Here is an 18,754-nt window from a genome sequence, read left to right on the forward strand (position 1 = left end):
ACAAAACAAATCGATCCTTGCCACACAAGCTAGTTATATAAAGTTTACAATTACAGTTTTATTTCATTCACACAACCCCAAACCTAAGAACAGACTAAAAAATCCCAGCTCCAAGGCCACATAAAACACACTCCTAGATTTTCTCCTGTCATCATGGTAAGATTTGTAATATAATCCTAACAAGGAAATTTTGATGTAACAAAAATTTTATTTCAAATACTTCAGAGGTTTTGTGAGGATGAAAATCTAATATTATTTCATGTGGCCTTACGCTGCTTATATATAGACACCTTATACACAGAATAATCTCCCCTGTAAGAACTCTTTAGTTTACGAAGTTCATTAAGAGTATATGTTGAATACATATATATATATATATATATATATAGCATGGTCTCACATACACACAATGCTGTCATATGCAGGTATTCAGAGACATTTTCTTTTTTCTCTCAAAATAAATCACATACAGACACACACACACACACACTTATGTTAAAAATACCTAGGTACTCTAAAATCATTGACACATGTACTGTGTTTTTTCAGTTGACTTTATGAGTAAAATTTTACAACATGGTACCATACCTGTATAACTTGTTATAAACATGTACCTATAACCATTTTGACCTTATTTAGTTTGTAAAAAAAAACAAACTTATTTTATACAGTTCATGTTATAATACATGTATGTCATATGACATGACGTTGTTTTTTTTTTTTTTTACATCTTTTAATTATATTATGCACCATCCTAAATATGAACCAAATTAACAAATTATTTTTGCTACTTAATTCACTGTACAATGTATCTGACACAGTTCAATTTACTGGCTGGTTCTCACTAAATTCATGCACACAATTTACCAGTACATCACACAATGCAGTACTGCATATATAAGTAACAATTCACCATTACATCGCGATGCAGTACTGGATATATAAGTAACAGAGCTGTAAATTCATTGTCTTCCTAAATCACAGGGAGAGATTTAACCATAAAACTTTAAATCTTAACAAGAGCTAAAAAAAAAAAAAACAATTTCCGCCTGCCCTTGTTAATTCTCAGCTCTGACGATAAAAGTGAAAGACTTTGTAAGATCTGGACACAACCACTCGTGTGTCATGTGACCGCTGACAGCCAATCAGATGACAGAACAGTATCCCTGACACGCCGAGGCTGTCTGTCCTCCTCCCTGGGATACGTCGATCCCTCGATTACTGGTCTCCCACAGTCCTGGGGTCTGAATTATCTACAACACAGGAAATAGCACTATTCACTCTTAACCAATTATTTATGTGCAAGAAATATTTTCACGACATACTTTGAATTGCACAGACTGATAGGCATATGTCTTCCAATATATGTATACAATTGACCCTGAAGTTAAGACCACATGAATCTGTAAATTTTCAACAATTCACCAAAGATATGATACTACAACAAATACATATAATACATTGCCCACTGTGTTTCTCTTTTAAATCCATTCCATCACTTGAATAAGAGAGACTCTTACTGACTTTTCATATGTTAAATGCTTATATAACTGTTTCTGTGATAAACTAAGCTCCACTTAATGACCATTGATTTAATATCCCTCAACAACAAGACTACTGTGGAATCATTTGATAATTAGTTGTGGTCAATGTTTCAGGGCAAGCAAAAATTTTTAAATTACTTCTTTGTTGGGACATAATTTACTGGCTTTTGGTAGATTTAAAAAATATGTTTACGAATTAAACGATCCTGGGGATGTAAACTTGTGGGTCGGGGTGACTGATTAAAATCCATGAATATTGATCCCACACAATGAGGATGTTGATTCCACAGTACTGGTCTTGACCTTTGACCTACAAAGCCTCTAGACCTTGTCCTACTGTTTTGACCTATTGGCCATCTTGACCTTTGACCTACTAACCTTTTCCACCAGTTCCTCAAATGCACACTGTACTCCCTCCCGTGTTTTAGCACTGGCTTCTATAAATAGCATGTGGTGTTTTCTGGCAAATTTCAGTCCGTCTTCCTTACTCACTTCACGATTCTCCTGTAAAAAAAAAATAATGGTTATAATTAAGCATTGAATTCATATTTTGGGATGTCTTCGGTGCTATAACACACCTGGCCGTGCCGACAAATTGAATACCGCGCGTTAGCGCGGTATGATAATTTGTCGGCACGGCCAGGTGTGTTATAGCACCGAAGACATCCCAAAATATGAATTCAATGCTTATATTTACATTCTCTAATTTTCCTTCTTCATAATTGCTTATTTCGTTAATCTTAAATGCGAATTTAGCGCCCTTCAAAACTGGTGTGCTTTATAGAAGTAAGAGCCGTTTGTGACGTCAAATGACGTTAAATGACGTTGCAAAGTTAAATAACGCACACAAACATTGCGAGGGGAAAAGTGACAAATTAATTCTTAACGCACATTACGTTAATTTTTACGTTAATTTTTCAGGGTTATAGTTTTTCATTAAATTGAAATAAAACAATTTACATTTTGGTGTTCCGAGAGTATTGAAAATGCATATAGTTCTTACTGCGTATTCTAACGCGCGGTGACAAGGTTTCGCGTGTGTTATAGAAATTTGAACGTCGTGAATTTCTAATGGATTTCATAAGGAAAATTACACTGAATGTAAATATATTACTTTAGTTCTTGAAGTAATCAATAAATAACTAATATTTATGGGGTAAGTTTCTTAAGAAAATGTGGTTTATGAAAAACTAGATCTACCTGCACTCTTTTGATCTGATCTCTATTGAGTCATTTTTCTATCAGGTCATGTTTACTTGAAGACCTATCATCTTAACTATTTATTCTGATCTTCAATCAGTTTGTGTTTAGTTTTAGACCTACCTGATCTATTTTGTTGCCCACTAACATCTTAATCAGGTCGTGTTTAGTTGAGAAGGTCTCCAGTTCATTTAACCAAACGTCCAGTTTTTGGAAAGAAGCTCGATTTGTTACGTCATACACTGTAAAGAGATCATGTATATACAAGTTAAATAAATAGTAAGTTAGATTTTACTTCTTCATATTGCATTGAGATAATCTTTTGAAAAAAAGAAAATCTATTAAAAATTAAAAAACAGTTAGCTCTCTGCTTGAGAAAATTCTGACAGATAAAGCAGAGAGCTGGAGATCCATGCATTGTAAAACCTTTGACTTACTCTGACGATTTTTTGTTGCTCACTTCAGGTATTATTTCTTGTATTTTATGATTTTTAATGCTCTTAAAATGGTATCCGAAATTTAATCATATATTTTGGACCAATTATTGATACTTTATTAACCTTTCAACGGTCCAAAACAGCCCTCTCTGGGTTTGGAAAGTCAGTTCAAATGATTCCAATTTTTAAGTCCACTTCCACAAACGGCCCTTCTTGAACCGTTGAAAGGTAAATAAACATTTAGGAATAGGAGTTAAATGTATCGTTAATTATCGGATATCATTTATAAAGCTGGGGAAATCATAAAATATAAGAAAAAAATAGTTAGTTACAAAAAAATCAGTGGCATAAATTGAAGGTCTGTTATAACATACCTAGAATGGCTCCCTGGGCTCCCCTGTAATAACTTGGTGTCAAAGTTCGGAATCTCTCTTGACCTGCTGTGTCCTACAGAAACATTAGATGAATTTTAAAAATGTCAAAAGAACACAGTTTTTTTTTCACAGCTGTCTAAAGATAACTTTCAATGGCTCTAAAACAGTAACCATGGTATCTGAAACTAATCTAAACAACAACCTGATTTAATAAGACTTGTGCTAAATTAATAATGGTGTTAATTACATTTAATGTTTTAATTTATTTAAGGAAAACAATTTATTCCGGAGATGATGATTTTTAAGGTATCCATCACTTTCTGCTTTTTCTTGATTATGGACAGAAAAATGACAAGTGACTGGAAAAACTCACATAAAACTTGAAACTATTAACATGATTTACTTACCCATATTGCAAGTTTGGCCTTATTTCCATCAACCTGCAAAGTTTTCACTTTGAAATCCACCCCTAAAACAAAATTTAAAGTATATTTAATTTGTATCCATCTTTGATATATTTAAAGTCAGTGGTGCAATGATACTTTGCACATATATCTTTTTCAAAGTGAATTTCACTCCTGAAGAAAAGAAATAATCATGCAGTCCAAAAATTTCAACCTAAAAAAATATCGATAATACATTTGGCTTACATTGCATTTCTCTTATTTGTTCAAAACAATTTTTAATCAATTCTAGAAACTGGTCTTACTTTGCCTAAACCCAAACCTTTCCAAGCTTGAGCACCCATTCTCCATTTTTGATTTGTTCAAATTTAAACTTTCTATAAATTTTAATTTACCACATAGGTTGTGTGTATTTATATCTACCTATTGTGGCAGCCTGTTCAGGATCAAAAGTATCATCTGTAAACCTCAGCAGTAAACTGAAAATAGAACGTTTCCAGGAACATATGATCAAGACCTCATGCCAATCATGCTAATAAGTGACAATGGAACAGAAATCAATTTGACAAACATCAGCAAGTGATCAAAATATCAACGGAGTGGGACAAAACTTTACAATCTATAAATTGATGCTTAAAGCTAAAACTGAAAATTCAAATTCCACGTGGACTTTGATTTAAGATTGCATTATGTAGATTGGATGGCAATCTGAATCTGACCATATATCATCAGATCATTGTTTCCACTTCACTATCATGACTATTGCTTATTGCGTGTTTAATTCACTTTAATGCCACTGAAGTTTCCAGTATACTTCGTTGTGGACTTTGTTCTTTGCTGCCAAGTGTGCCACTGTTGTGATGTTCCGCATCAGTGATCACAGCAAAAATGTAAACAATGCACAAACTGTTAGGCCTATAGACAAATTGGTCTTACCTGGATTTTCCCACACCACTCTCGCCGATGATAAGGATTTTCAGCGTGGTTAGAACTTCTGTCTCACTCATCTTTCTCCAGGTTCAACGTTTCCTTCAAATTTCTTGAGATAATCTATTTTTGTAATTCACGATCACCTTTCAATGGCGCAGTTATTGACAGCCTGTGTGCTCCACGTCATCAGTTATGAGACATTCGAGTTCCTAACCAGTGCAAAGTACGCGTGATTTGATTGGCTGACGGAAAAGAAGGAAGACTGAGCGGTTGTTTTGATTCTAAAGAGATACTCTAATATACGATGGAAACAGTTAATCAAGGTAACAAGTGGTTGTATACTCGAAAAAGTTAATACTCAAACTGCTGATTCTTCTAATTTAGTATTTCCGAACAGAAACCTTAACTCATGTAAATATTACGGCTCTGTGTTTATGATTTAAAAAAAAATAAAACTTTATGATGGTGCATATAATTGTTGTAAATTCAGTATGAACTTTACTGACAGAAACTGAGAATAGAAATGTTCAGAATACTACAGGGGCATCTCAGAGTACAGAATGGGATAAGATGCATCTGTGTAGAATATTAATCCGAGATGTCTCTGACTCTAACCCCTGCTTTTATATTACACTTGTGCAGGGGACTCCCCTTCTACCCTGCACAGGTCACAAAACATTAAAGCAGGGGTTAGAGTCATAGGAATCTTGGACTAGTATAATACATATACCAGTATCTATAACAGGAAAGGAGAAAATGATACGGACCCGAGCCCCCTGAATCTTTAGTCAGGTTCTCTACCAACTGAACTGTCTAGGGCGGCGTAATCATGTGTGTTAAAACCCATCTGACCTCCCAATTCCTCCCTCCTTCAACTATCAGAACGTGCGGGACAAGTTTGATCACCGATGGCCTGAGATAGATGATAGATCTGTAGGAAGAGAACTGGACTGGGGATTTAGGGGGCCCTGGTTCAAATCCTGGTCTAGTCTACTGTATTTTCTTCACTCCTGTTTCAGTTATGGTTATTTTCACATTTGTTTTGAATTTAAAAATCATTTATCATGTTTATATATCAGTCAGATGTAAAACTGTACAATTGCCTGTAAACTGTTTAAGCCTAGATATGTCCAATCCTTTATAGAGTACAACAGTCAGGGGTGTGACTTAAATCCATCATTTTTAAAAATGATGGATAATGGTCATTTCTTCTAAGTATATAATGTACACGATCTTCTGATTTTTGTAAATATAAGGTCTTTTCATCATATTTCCATTCCCAAGTCAATTTTTCCAACCCATTTACTACAGTAATTAGATATAGTACACTATCCTGCCATAGACCCTTGTGTAGAGAAACATCTTGACAAGTAATTGAAACCAAAATAATTTAGTGCGCCCCGTAAAATTAACGAGATAATTAAGTGCGCCAGGACTTAACAATTTGATTAAATATGATGAAATACAGTCATTTTTAATATCAGAGGTAAATCTATTTCTAAAATAAATTTCAAAATAGAAATGACTGTTTTTCATCATTTTTCTGAAAAAAGATGAATTTCCATCATTATTAAAAATCAATTTACCTGGTAATGACTAGAAATCATCATTTTTAAAAATAATGGATTTCAGTCACACCCCTGACTGTACAATGCTCATTATTTTTATTGATTCATTATAAATCAGATGAATATCATTACCTTTGAAGCCAATATACATGATATATTGATGAACATGATAAATGTTCACTACTTTATAGAACTGTCCGGTCCGAGTTTACAGGAATTTCTACAAGGAGAATTGACCACGCTATGTAGGAATCTGGACGATACTTACAACGTCCTCTCTCAGAAATGGATCAGCGCCGAACTGACCAGTCACCTAGACAAACTACAGCAAGGACAACAGGATAAAGTCCAGCATTACCACGGTACATACAAGTACTAACATTACCACGGTACATACAAGTACTAACATTACCACGATACCTACATGTACTAAAATTACCACGGTACATACAAGTACTTACATTACCACGGTAAGTATAAGTACTTACATTACCAAGGTACATACAAGTACTAACATTACCACGGTACGTATAAGTACTTACATTACCACGATACATACAAGTACTAACATTACCACGGTACATAGAAGTACTAACATTCCCACGGTACCTACAAGTACTAAAATTACCACAGTACGTACAAGTACACTAACATTACCACGATACATACAAGTACTGACATTACAATGGTACGAACAACTCACAGATGCTGCATAATAATTATTTATTTAATAGGTCAATATTTAAGGTCAATGATCTGAAAATAAGAGGCCCACGGGCTTTATAGGTCACCTGAACATCATGCAACAACTTTGAAATGATTGAATTTGGTTCATTTTTAAGCTAGATGCTATGGCATTTACAATTTTGAAAGAGCACCATTGCTAATCATAAGTATACACTTAGCAATTACTTTGCGGTTTAAAAAGCATAAACTGACCCAGGTTATGTTATATCGTATGACAAAAGTTGAAATTAGCATCATTCCTTAAATAACATACAGTGTAAGTTTGTATATTAAATCAGTCAAGTTCATGTAAGGCCAAAGTTATTTTATCTTTAGGTTTACGGATTTTTTCAACCGAAATGTACAATGGGTGGCGACAAAATAAAAATAAAAATAATTTGATACTTTTTTTCAAACGGAACATCGCTGAATCAGTTAAAAAAAAAAAACACCACCACCCTTCTTTTGAATTGGTAAAAATAAGAAACATTTCCTGAAATTTGGAAAAATTATTTGTAGTAAATGAGAGTCAAATAAAAGGAACTACAAATGATTATACTGAAGGTTTACTTCTGAATCAGATCTTATTTGAAATCATTAAAAAATCTCTATTGAAGTATTTAAGATATATTGGAATATTGGGATCATGACTTATATTCATTTATTTTCTTTATTATACCCCCCGCAAACGAAGTTTAGGGGGGGTATATTGGAATCACCATGTCCGTCTGTCCGTCCGTCTGTCTGTCCGTCTGTCCGTCTGTCTGTAGACGAGATTTTGTCCGGACCATTATTCAGAAACTATTGGAAGGATTTGTCTGAAAATTTGTACACATATTATTCACCATATGAAGTTGTGCACCTGATATTTTTCATCTTGATTGGATTATTATTTTGAATTTTACAGGTGTTTTTTCATTTTTATTTTGTGGTTTTGTTTGGACCGTTTCTCAGAAACTATTGCAAGGATTAATCTGAAAATTTGTACAATTATTATTCACCATATGAAGTTGTGCACCTGGAATTTTCAACTCTTTTTGTTCATTTTTCTACATTTTACAGGTTTTTAAAAATTTTAATTGACTTGTTCATTTTGGGCTCATGTATAAGGTTTGAGACATAGAATCTAGAATATCTGTACAAAAATGTGAACTACAGCTTAAAACTACTTATAAAAACTTTAAAAAAAAGAAACATCAAGTGTTAAAAACAGTTTTTACATTGCACAGAAGATAATGTAATTTCATTTGTCTCTTGGGAATAATGACTGGACATGCATCCAGTTAAAGATAAATTAATGAGTTTGGTGTTGGAAGTTGTTTAGCCATATCTCTTATCAAGTGTGTGTGTGTTATCAAATCTTCAGGGAATAAGGCACAAGAATTAAAGATCTCTCTTCTCTTATTCTCTTAATTGTAATTTATTGTCTGTCAAAACACTTCATTACTGGATGACCAGTTCTTTATTTTCAAAATGCATTTCAAATTAATATATCAAGATTAATTTGATTTTGTATAATGCTTTTTTTTTTCAACAATCAGTTTGCAGAGTGACATAACACATATTGCAATATATTTTTTTAGTGCAGTAATAAAGAAAAATTAAATGAAAAAAATAAAAAAAAATGTTACAATGGAATTACAGTGTATTAGTATTAATGTTTCATTTGGTTGCACCTACGTTTCATTCATTAAGAAACATGATGAGCAATTATATTTCATTGCAAATTTTTTAAAGTAAATTGTGAACATCTCTAGATCCATAAAGTATTTTTGAATTGGCACCTTCTCTGAAAAACCCAGCGGGGGGTATTAGTCCCTATTGGACAGTTCTAGTTTATTTTCTTTTTTTTTTTACAAAAAAAAGCCAACTAATTTACTTTGATTTAGATTCATAATCTTGTATATTATATTAGTTATCAAGACGAAGTCACCGATTATCTTTACTTCTAAGTTCTTTTAGTGAAACCCTGCAATGTTGCCTATTTCCTTTTATTAACATGACCTTATATCTACCAATGGCGGTCAGAGTAAAATGTCAACAACAAGGCCTGTATCTGGGACCTATAACCATGATAAAGATTTATTTTTCTGGTTATATCGATAATTTCATTGTTTCATACACTTATCACAAAAAATTTAGCATGTGTCTGGGTTTGGGGAATAAAATTCAAGTTTAAAAAAACGTACATAGTCTTGAAATTGTTTGCAATTTCGATAATTTTTGTCCATTGTCAACATACATGTATTAATTCCTAACTTTTGAAATGGAAGAAAAATATTACCAATGAGAATAAATAGCAAAGTTACGTCATTGATGATTGAAACAGCTGATATATTTGGTGGTTATTTTTATTTATAAAAAATCACTGAAGATAACGTTTTAACAGGACTCTTTGGGGAAAAGAAATATTGCGTCTCCCATAGTTTGCTCTTCTTTCGTTTTCTGTCAAAAGTTTCTGGACATCGTGCTATTTCCAAGATATTTTATAAAGACATGCTTGCCGCCATATTTACATGCTTCTGTTTATAGTCACTGAAACGTTTTGAAAGAATGAGACGTTTTATTACATGTTTGGGACTCAGACGCATTATAAATTTTAAACCCTAAATTTTCCAGAAAATTATCGAAAGAGGTAATAAAATCCATTATTTTTATTTTCTAGAACCTGAAAAAATCAGGTCGGCGGATCCGTAAACCGAAAGATATAATAACTGTGGCCTAACCTTTGAATATGATGAATTATTTGTTAGAAATCTTGTTTCTATAATTACAGAGGAGATAGATAGCCATGAGAAAAATATCAAGAAAATCCAGGGACTGGCTAGTAACAACCAGAAAGGTAGGTAACCATGGTAAAAGGTAAACACAGTAACAGTCCAGTCCAATACGAAAAATCGTAATGTTACGTAATATAGTAATATCACAAGAAATCGTAATATTACAAAATATCGTAATATTATTCTTATATTACTATTTTTCGTAATATAGTTAAATTACGGAAACTCGTAATATAGCAAGTTGAGAGAGACTATATTACAAGTTTTCGTAATGCAAGACAAAATAAAGCATTGAAAGAAACTGAATGATGTTTATGGAAGTATGATGTCAGAAATACATTATGCCCCAATGGTACTAGTATCACGTGGTCATTTTGGTCAGTGATGTCTATCGAAAAGTATGGAAATGCAAGAAGAAAGTAACAATGGTAATGGGTGAGTGAACATTTTGTTTTATTATTCTTATATAAGAATTTTCTCAAGGATAGGAACAATTTTCCATAAAATTTCAATGTATCCTCAAGCTTGTCACAATGGTCTTTAATCCCCGAATTCCCTATTTTTTTTCCCGAAGTCTACCCTGAAAATCAGACCCTCATCTCAAACAACGAAATGTTACGAGAGATAACTTGTAAGACTCTCACTAGGCTCTGTATCCGCTTGCACTTGGATCAAATGCACCAAAACAAAGAAGATCCACTAACCATACATATCCACGATATCATCAGACCTGGGGTAATGGTAATGTGTAATGGTAATGCATTGTAATCATTACATTTTTTCAAAGTAATGGGATGTAATGTGTAATGCATCTATTTTTCAATTACAAGTAATTGAATGTAATGCATTACTTCCATAAAAATACCAGTAAGGCCATAATAAAAATATTCCTAGATTCTCATCCCCGCCTGCCTCGATTTTTATACCCCCGCCTCGATTTTTTTTATTTCTGTTTTTCTTCGTCTTAATTCTGATCGGGATCGGTATTCATCTACCATTCTACTTTCGTTTAAAATCCCGCGAAAGTTGACATCATTTTGACAGCTGAAAAGATGGTGATTGCTGTAATACATGCGTATATATATTAAACAAGGGTCATTGGTTGAAAAAGATTGGTGTTGATGTGAAGTAAGAGATAATTGAACCCTCACTATGACTTTTATTCGGGTATCGTCGGAGGCCCTAAATTCGTTATGGTCCTAGAGTCGTGTCCCTTTTGTTTTTCTCTCGTATCTCGCGAGATTTGGTCCGCGACTGCGCACACCGTGAGAAACAGTTTACTACGATTGATTACGTCATATTTACAACTACAGACGACAATGAGGTCAAAACAGGTAAAAAAAAATAGTATGAATTTTTTTTAGTTGATTAACAGTCAAATCCATTATTACCAAATAAGTATGACGATAAAGTCCAATTTATTTTTTATTACGACCTATATTGAGTACATCAGTGCTATTTTACGCTTTGTTTACATTATATCAAGACTTGAAGAGAAGTCACATGACTACATTGGAATTCGATAGGCCAAACAAAGTTAATTTTTCTAGTCATGTTGTATCGTTCCTTAGACATTTTTTTTTACAATGGATTTGTTTGTTTGCTATTGTAGAAAAGTCCCCAGCCTCACAAAAGAAACTATAGACTTTATTCTCCATCACAAATGACAAATGCATATAAAATGGTTAAAGAACAAAAAATGTCAGTAAGGAAAGCTTCAAAAATTTTTCGGGTGCCTGATACAACTTTAAGGGACAGGGTTCTGCTAAAATTTGACCCAGAAACTGCAGTTTTTGGTAAAACTCCAGTTCTAGACAATCTTGAAGAGGCCAATCTAGTCAATCATTTTAAAACAATGGCAGCTTTTGGTTATGGGTATACTAGACAGGAATGCATAAATATTGCAACAGATTACGCAATTTTTGTGGGTAAGAGAACTCCTGACAAGCCCTTTTCTATGAAATGGATGAGAGGTTTTTTAAAGCGATGGCCTGAATTAAAAGTTTTGAAGCCACGAGGGTTAGAGCATGTTAGAGCGAAAATGGCTTCCAGTGAAACTGTGTCCAACTACTTTGAAAATCTTCGTAACACTCTCTCCAAACATGATCTTTATGGAAAGCCTCATCTCATCTTTAATGTCGATGAAAAGGGTATTTCTGTTGACCACAAACCACCAGCCGTGGTTGGAGATTCAGCTTACTGTCCGCAGTCAGTAACATCGGGGCGTGGAAAGACTATCACCATTCTTGGAGGAGGCAGTGCAAGCGGTGTCTCTGTACCACCTTTTTTTGTCTTCCCCGGCAAACGGATGATGCCAGAACTCTTGAGTGGAGCATCCCCTGGGGCTAGTGGCACGGTGAGCGAAACTGGGTGGTCAAATGGACAAATATTTCGACAGTATCTGGAACACCACTTCCTCAAGTTTGTTCCACGAGATGAAGGACAGATATTGCTCCTCTTAGATGGACACAAATCCCATGTGTCTGTGGATCTTGTAGAGTGGGCAAGTCAAAAGGGGATAATTATCTTTATACTTCCAGCCCATACAAGCCATGTCTTACAGCCAATGGACTTTGCCTGCTACGGCCCATTTCAAAACATTTACAATTGTTTGTGTCACAAGTTGATAAGGGAGACAGCAGCAACAATTACCAGGTATAACATTTGTGAAGTTGCGTGCAAGGCGTACACGAAGGCGCTGTCTCCTGAAAACGTCCAGTCAGGATTTCGACGTACCGGGATTTTCCCCCTTTGTAAAGACGCAGTACCTTCGAGGTATTTGGTACCAGCAGAAGTCTTCAAGGGCCGGGCCGCTGAACAAGAGAATGAGAGAGGATCGGGAGAAAATGAAGATCAGCAAAATTATGTGGTAAAGTTACAAGAGAAGGAGAATCATCTGAAGACAAAGAAGAGTGGAGCAGAAATTAAAGAGAGGAAAACTATGAGCAAGATCGTGTCCGGCAGGGAAATTTCAGAAAACGTGTGTCAGCGAATGAAAGACCATGAAAAAAGTCAGAAGAAAAAAGAGGAAGACATTGGGGGTAAGAAGCGCCAAAAGACAAGTTGTAGAAAATAAATCTGACCATATCCGAGGATCTCCAAAATACTTCAGACACTGACAGTGATGTTGAAATGGATCCCTCTAAACTGTGCTGTGTTTGCAAGAAGTTTCAGCCTGATAAGTTGAAAAGATGTGTATCTCTTGTATTTGTGAAGTGGGCGCAATGTGACAAGTGCAGCCATTGGGTTCACCTGATCTATTGTTCACCAATATGTGTTGTTAGAAGAAATGATCCATTCTATTGTCCACACTGTAATACCGAGTAACACAATACTGCTAGCTGCTGCTGCATAAAATTGTATTGAATTAGTGTTAAATTCAGCTTAGTAATATAAGTTTTTATAATTGTTTAACTTAAAAATTCATTCTTTGTAAAGATTGTATTAATTTGTATTTAAAAAATGTTGACACACAGTTAAACGTTGAGTTGAAAAATGAAAAACGTATATATTCATTCTCTTGGCCTTTTTACTTCTATTTCCGCTGACGTCACGACCCTAGGACCTGCTTTTCAAAATGTCGCCGAGTAAACATCGGTAATTGAAATGAGTTGAAAACAATCAAAATGGCATGATTTTTTTTATTTGAACAATTTACTGCAAAGAAAAGAACATGTTTAATTTAGGTATGACTTTCGAAATTAAACAGCACTTCAAATTTATTTAGAAACAGTCACGATCAAGTTAGGGTAACGACTCATGGACCTCCGAGGATATTGTAGATAAAATTACACCGATTGACCAGGTCAATAAAAAATCTGCAAAATTGAAAAAATAAAAAATATAAAATTAAAGCCGCCCGCCCGCCTCGATTTTTAAAAAAGTTAGGATGAGAATCTAGCAATTTATTTATTATGGCCTAATGACCATTACTTTTCAATTACATTTGAATTACATTTAGCTTATTTTTCTTATTTTGTCAAATAGTCTGATATCTTTTACAAAGCATTTTTTAAAAATTAAAAATTCACCCTTGAAATTAATAAACTTTCAGGAATTATTTCTTGTGTTTATTTATTTGTCTCTATAAAATTTAAGTGATGGGAAATTCTACTGTAAATAAATTGTGATCAAAAATTGTCTTTGTATTTTTTGTAATGTGTAATGTAATTAATTACTTGAGCAAAGTAATTGTAATCTAATTAATTACTTTTGAAAATGGGAGTAATGGTAATGGGAAGAATTCCAATGTAATTGTAATTTAATGCATTTCATTTCAAAGTAATTGACCCCAGGTCTGGATATCATAATGTTGAAACCAGAGACCAATAATCTCTGATGAAACATAACAAAGAGGTTGTATCAGAAAAAAGGGAAGTAACTCTTAGAAGAGTTAGAAATTGCTTATATTACGAATTTTAGTAATATTACGATTTTTCGTATTGGACTGGACTGAGTAACAGGGGATCTCTAACGACACCAAACTATAAATCTTAATAACCATGATAACAGGTAGCTGCAGATCTGTAGCTCTCCGAAAAAAAAATATTGATAGACCGAAGAGCTACAGTGCCACCTATTGAAAAAACTGTATATTTATTGCGCACAAAAAAGTGCGCTCTGTTGTTGATTAATTCTTCCAAATTCTTACCTCAATTGCAAAAAATGGAAGATTTTAAAAAATTCCTCTCTCCTCTATCAGGTACTCTCGTAGTTGACATCTGAACGAAGCATATTGGACTGAATTATCCTTGAAACTAAAATGGCAGTATATATAACCGAAATGTTCGATGATTACAATATCAGGGCCAGGAGGACTATAAGTATTATTTAGAGAACAAGACAGGTTCTGTATTGAAGATACAAATTTGGGGGCAGACGAGTGCGAAAGCACGAGTCTCCCCCCCCCCCCCCCCCCCCCCCAAATTTGTATCTACGATACAGAACCTGTCGAGTTCTCTAAATGATTTGTGACACGATCAATCAAAAATAGCTCCCCCCACTTTATAACTTTGCAGCATCCACTGTAGATGATGCCCCGACGGGGAGTACGCATTTTTTCAATGGGTGGCACTGTAGCTCTCCGGTCTATCAATATTTTTTTTTTCGGAGAGCTACAGATCTGCAGCTAGATAACAGGCTAAAATATTTTCATTTATTAATCCCTTTTCCAGTAGTCACGTATTTATTAACTCGTTTAGTGAATTTATGGATATAAAGAAGTCATTCTGGATCCCCAGCTATACAAATTTAATGAATTTCTTATACGATTATCACGAATATAGTAAAGTAATTAAATAGGTCCCAGTGACTTTGCTATAACCGGGTTTTATTGTATACCATTTGCTGTTTCTAACGCAGTATAATGCATATATATACCATTTCCCTGCAATCACATTACCCTGCCAATATTACATAAATTAAGAAAGAGTTATAATCTTATTAAATTGTTATATCATAATGATTTACACTAAACTTTAGAGTGACTTGTACCTCGCTGTAAAGTGCTTGCGAGGAATAGGTAACGCTATATATCTATGACATCACATGAACCAGTAAGTAAAATGTAAAGAGTCAAACTGAACTTTGGAGTGACCTTCAACCTTCATTTTGATTGGTAGTTTCAGCCTTAATGACCTTAATCCTGCTTAATGATTGGCTGTTTCAAGCTTAGTGACCTTCATCCTTCTTTTTGATTGGTTATTTCAGCCTTAGAGGACCAGATTCAGAAGTTGAGTGCACTCAAACAGGAACTGAGGATACTCACGACTCAGACTCAGTCAGCCCTCCAGCAGCAAGAGAAACTCAGCTCAGAAATATCCAACTCACAGCAAGACATTGCAGCCCGAACAGAAGGTAGGGTCTATATACAAGGTTTGAGGAAAAAATATCATTCAGTTTATGGGGATTTGATTTCATGGTTGGAGTATGTTTAGGAGTAATGCATTTATAATTTTACAATTTGTGGTGGTCATAAATTGGTGGGTCTCTCCATTCCTAAAAAAAAAAAAAAAAAGAAATTTACCCCCTTTGAAAATTAGTGATTTTGCAGTATGTTATTTGGAATACCAGAATTTGACATGTTTGAAATCCAGCATTTGTCAAAAATTATAAAACCTCTGTTGTCTTTAATTCTGTACATAATCTGCATCCTTTCTACCTCACAGCTCTGAAGGGATCTAAGCAAGACCTTGCTTGTATTTAACTCTGTAGGAATAAAACCTTGGTTGTCTTTAACTCTGTAGGGATCTAACCTTGGTTGTCTGTAATTCTATGGTTGTCTTTAACTCTGTAGGGATATAACCTTGGTTGTCTTTTAACTCTTTAGGGATATAACCATGGTTGTCTTTAACTCTTAGTCTGTAGAGATATAACCTTGCTTGTCTTTTAACTCTGTAGCTCTGAAGGGGAGTTCTGAGGACACAGAAAAAACCCAGAGAGACTTGGAGCTGGCCTCAAAATTCTTTCAGGACAGACTCAGTCTCCGTTTCCAGAAGATCTCAGGTAAGTCTAGACTTAAACTAATGAGCTTCATGTTGTCCTTAGCTAGATGTAGGCTAAAATGGGCCAACATACTGTACAGATGAAAAGGGGAACAATATTATGAAAGGGAGAACAGTTTACAGTAATATGACCTGATTATGTCAGTAGAGATCTCAGCTATTTCTTACTTTTATCTTAGCCTCATTTTGTAATGTCTGATTTAATTTGAAGTGGCATGCAAAATCTTGTAAATATATAAGGATTATAATTGGTAATTATTTTAAAAAATATATTTACTATACATGTAAAAAAATGAATTTGGAATGCATATGACATGAAAATTTGGGAAATATCAACTGATTAATGCCTGCAGTGATTGTTATAAGTGCCTAACTACAGTATTTTGAGTTCTTTAGTTTATATTGTAGGTGGTGACTCCAGTATTTTGATTGCTTTAGTTTATATTGTAGGTGGACGACTCCAGTATTGTTTCTCTTCAGTGGACAGAGAAAATCCTGACAACTCGTGTTGTTTCTGTCTGAAGGTTAACAGTGACAGGAGCTACACAGGTATGTATAGTTATAACATATCGCACAGGTAAAGCATATATGTATAGTTATAACATATCGCACAGGTAAAGCATATATGTATAGTTATAAAGTATTGCACAATTATAGCATATATGTATACTTTTGAAGTATCGCACAGGTTTGTAAAGTATCGCACAGGTATTGCATACGTATAGTTATAAAGTATCGCACAGGTACAGCAAAATGTATACAGTGCATATCATTGATTGAGTTTGCACGATTCAAGTTCCTCTAAATCAGGACTTTTTCCTTCTGTTTTGCTTCAGGAAATAGTCCTGGTCTTGGGGAACTGGAATCTTGCTGACTACCTCAATGATATATCATACATGTTAACTCTCCAGATTTAGGCGGGAGTCTACCGCTTTTTCACTCCATCTCCCGCCTACCAATTTAATTCAGAAATCTACCGCTTTTCTAGAAAAGCTAACACACTAAAGTATTTTTGGTTCGCTTGGGTAACACATTTTTGAAGCCACTCTCATAAAATCTCGCTAGATACACGCGTGATTTGACTCGGAATCATACAAACGCTTTCTTTGTACATAGATTTCAAGCACGGATTTGACAACGACAACAACATAAGACTACCAGTGATTACATTGGTTACGATAAATTAATCAACATCCCTGCCATGAAAAAGGAGATACAGCTTTTAAGAATTAGATGAAAACATTTGACATCGTCTTTAAAAGCACGGAAGTTCACAACTTTATCAATAAAGTCAATAGAAATCACTCGATTGACCAAGCCATGTGGCACATCTCTACTTTCGTTTTCGATCATTGCGGGAAATCTGATTTATATCACGAAAGATACGACTTGTTTTAGATCTAGATTAAACCAAGTTATCATTTGTTTTGTTTAAAAACTGAATGAACATTCAGAATTATTGCTTCTAGGCTATTTCAGCAAAGATCACTCTTCAAAAGGCTAAGTAAAGCATCCAATCCAAGCAAAATGAAGAGCATGAAAAATATTTATATATGTACTATTTATGTCAAACTTAAGGTGTTTCTGTCTTCTTCTTTGCTGTTGATATTTAAGATTAATTAGTGTAGGTACCTGATTTCATTTAAGGCTTATAATATACATGTATATTACATGAAAGATATCGATAATCCAAGCGTTAAACAACACGAGCGCAATGCTATCACTTTTGTGGTCTGAATCTCCCTCTTTTTCATCACAATAGGTTAACATGTATGGATATATACTGTAAATGTATTACATTTGGCGTGTACGATTTTTGGCAGAAATTCAATTTTCAACAAGTTAGCGTAGATTTGATTTAGCGCTGTCTGAAGTTGCTAGTTATAAAAGTTAATGTACAAGACATTTAGCGATGTACAATGTACTTGAATTAGCGGACTATGCTTTCCGCGAAAATCGCTAAAAAGAATACACTGCTAAAGGAATAGGTTTACAATACTTTAATTGTATGTTGTTTTCTTTCAGTGTCTGACTTTTCCCCAGAAGTAGAGGGTTTCCAGGAATTGGAGCAGAAACTGAATGCAACAAACGACCTTCGATCTTTTATGGTGGCCATCCGGAAAAAATTTGTCAAGACTGTTAACTCTGCTAAATAAATGATAAAAGTTGTAGTATTGTTTCTGTTGTGTTGGTTCTATATTCTGATGTGACAGATGTGTACAGGCATCAGTCTGGATTACAAGATTTGGCGAACCTATCAATTTTACTGAAATTTTCATTATATTAAA

General features: G+C 34.3%; 2 protein-coding genes across 2 annotated transcripts; one reads left to right on the forward strand and one right to left on the reverse strand.

The window, feature by feature from the left end:
* Positions 1 to 821: 821 nt before the first annotated feature.
* LOC134245887 (ras-related protein Rab-18A-like) lies at positions 822 to 5,098 on the reverse strand. Its single transcript, XM_062728128.1, has 7 exons — positions 4,896 to 5,098; positions 4,383 to 4,438; positions 3,963 to 4,024; positions 3,556 to 3,628; positions 2,868 to 2,986; positions 1,923 to 2,048; positions 822 to 1,253 (listed from the first exon to the last, which is right to left on the reverse strand). The coding sequence occupies exons 1-7, from the start codon at positions 4,964 to 4,966 to the stop codon at positions 1,146 to 1,148; spliced, it is 615 nt and encodes a 204-aa protein (XP_062584112.1). The 5' UTR covers positions 4,967 to 5,098; the 3' UTR covers positions 822 to 1,145.
* Positions 5,099 to 5,104: 6 nt separating this feature from the next.
* Positions 5,105 to 18,645, forward strand: LOC134245886 (kinetochore protein Spc25-like). The gene is made up of 7 exons (XM_062728127.1): positions 5,105 to 5,212; positions 6,649 to 6,819; positions 9,960 to 10,025; positions 15,673 to 15,819; positions 16,363 to 16,467; positions 16,917 to 17,015; positions 18,492 to 18,645. Exons 1-7 carry the CDS (start codon positions 5,194 to 5,196, stop codon positions 18,620 to 18,622), a joined length of 738 nt encoding a protein of 245 aa, XP_062584111.1. The 5' UTR covers positions 5,105 to 5,193; the 3' UTR covers positions 18,623 to 18,645.
* Positions 18,646 to 18,754: the final 109 nt, after the last annotated feature.

The sequence above is a fragment of the Saccostrea cucullata genome, unplaced genomic scaffold, assembly GCF_032062105.1.
Source record: "Saccostrea cucullata isolate Sc308-1 unplaced genomic scaffold, CSIRO_AGI_Scuc_v1 ctg1992, whole genome shotgun sequence".
Taxonomy (NCBI): domain Eukaryota; kingdom Metazoa; phylum Mollusca; class Bivalvia; order Ostreida; family Ostreidae; genus Saccostrea; species Saccostrea cuccullata.

What these genes read in the sequence shown, in the direction of transcription:
- LOC134245887 (XM_062728128.1), bottom strand. Translation starts at nt 4,966, where the DNA reads ATGAGTGAGACAGAAGTTCTAACCACGCTGAAAATCCTTATCATCGGC. An exon ending in AGTGGTGTGGGAAAATCCAG is followed by an intron (nt 4,439 to 4,895) that starts GTAAGACCAATT and finishes TTCTATTTTCAG; the next exon opens with TTTACTGCTGAGGTTTACAG. An exon ending in TTGAGGAACTGGTGGAAAAG is followed by an intron (nt 1,254 to 1,922) that starts GTTAGTAGGTCA and finishes CCTGTGTTGTAG; the next exon opens with ATAATTCAGACCCCAGGACT.
- LOC134245886 (XM_062728127.1), top strand. An exon ending in TAAAGTCCAGCATTACCACG is followed by an intron (nt 6,820 to 9,959) that starts GTACATACAAGT and finishes CTATAATTACAG; the next exon opens with AGGAGATAGATAGCCATGAG. An exon ending in CATTGCAGCCCGAACAGAAG is followed by an intron (nt 15,820 to 16,362) that starts GTAGGGTCTATA and finishes TTAACTCTGTAG; the next exon opens with CTCTGAAGGGGAGTTCTGAG.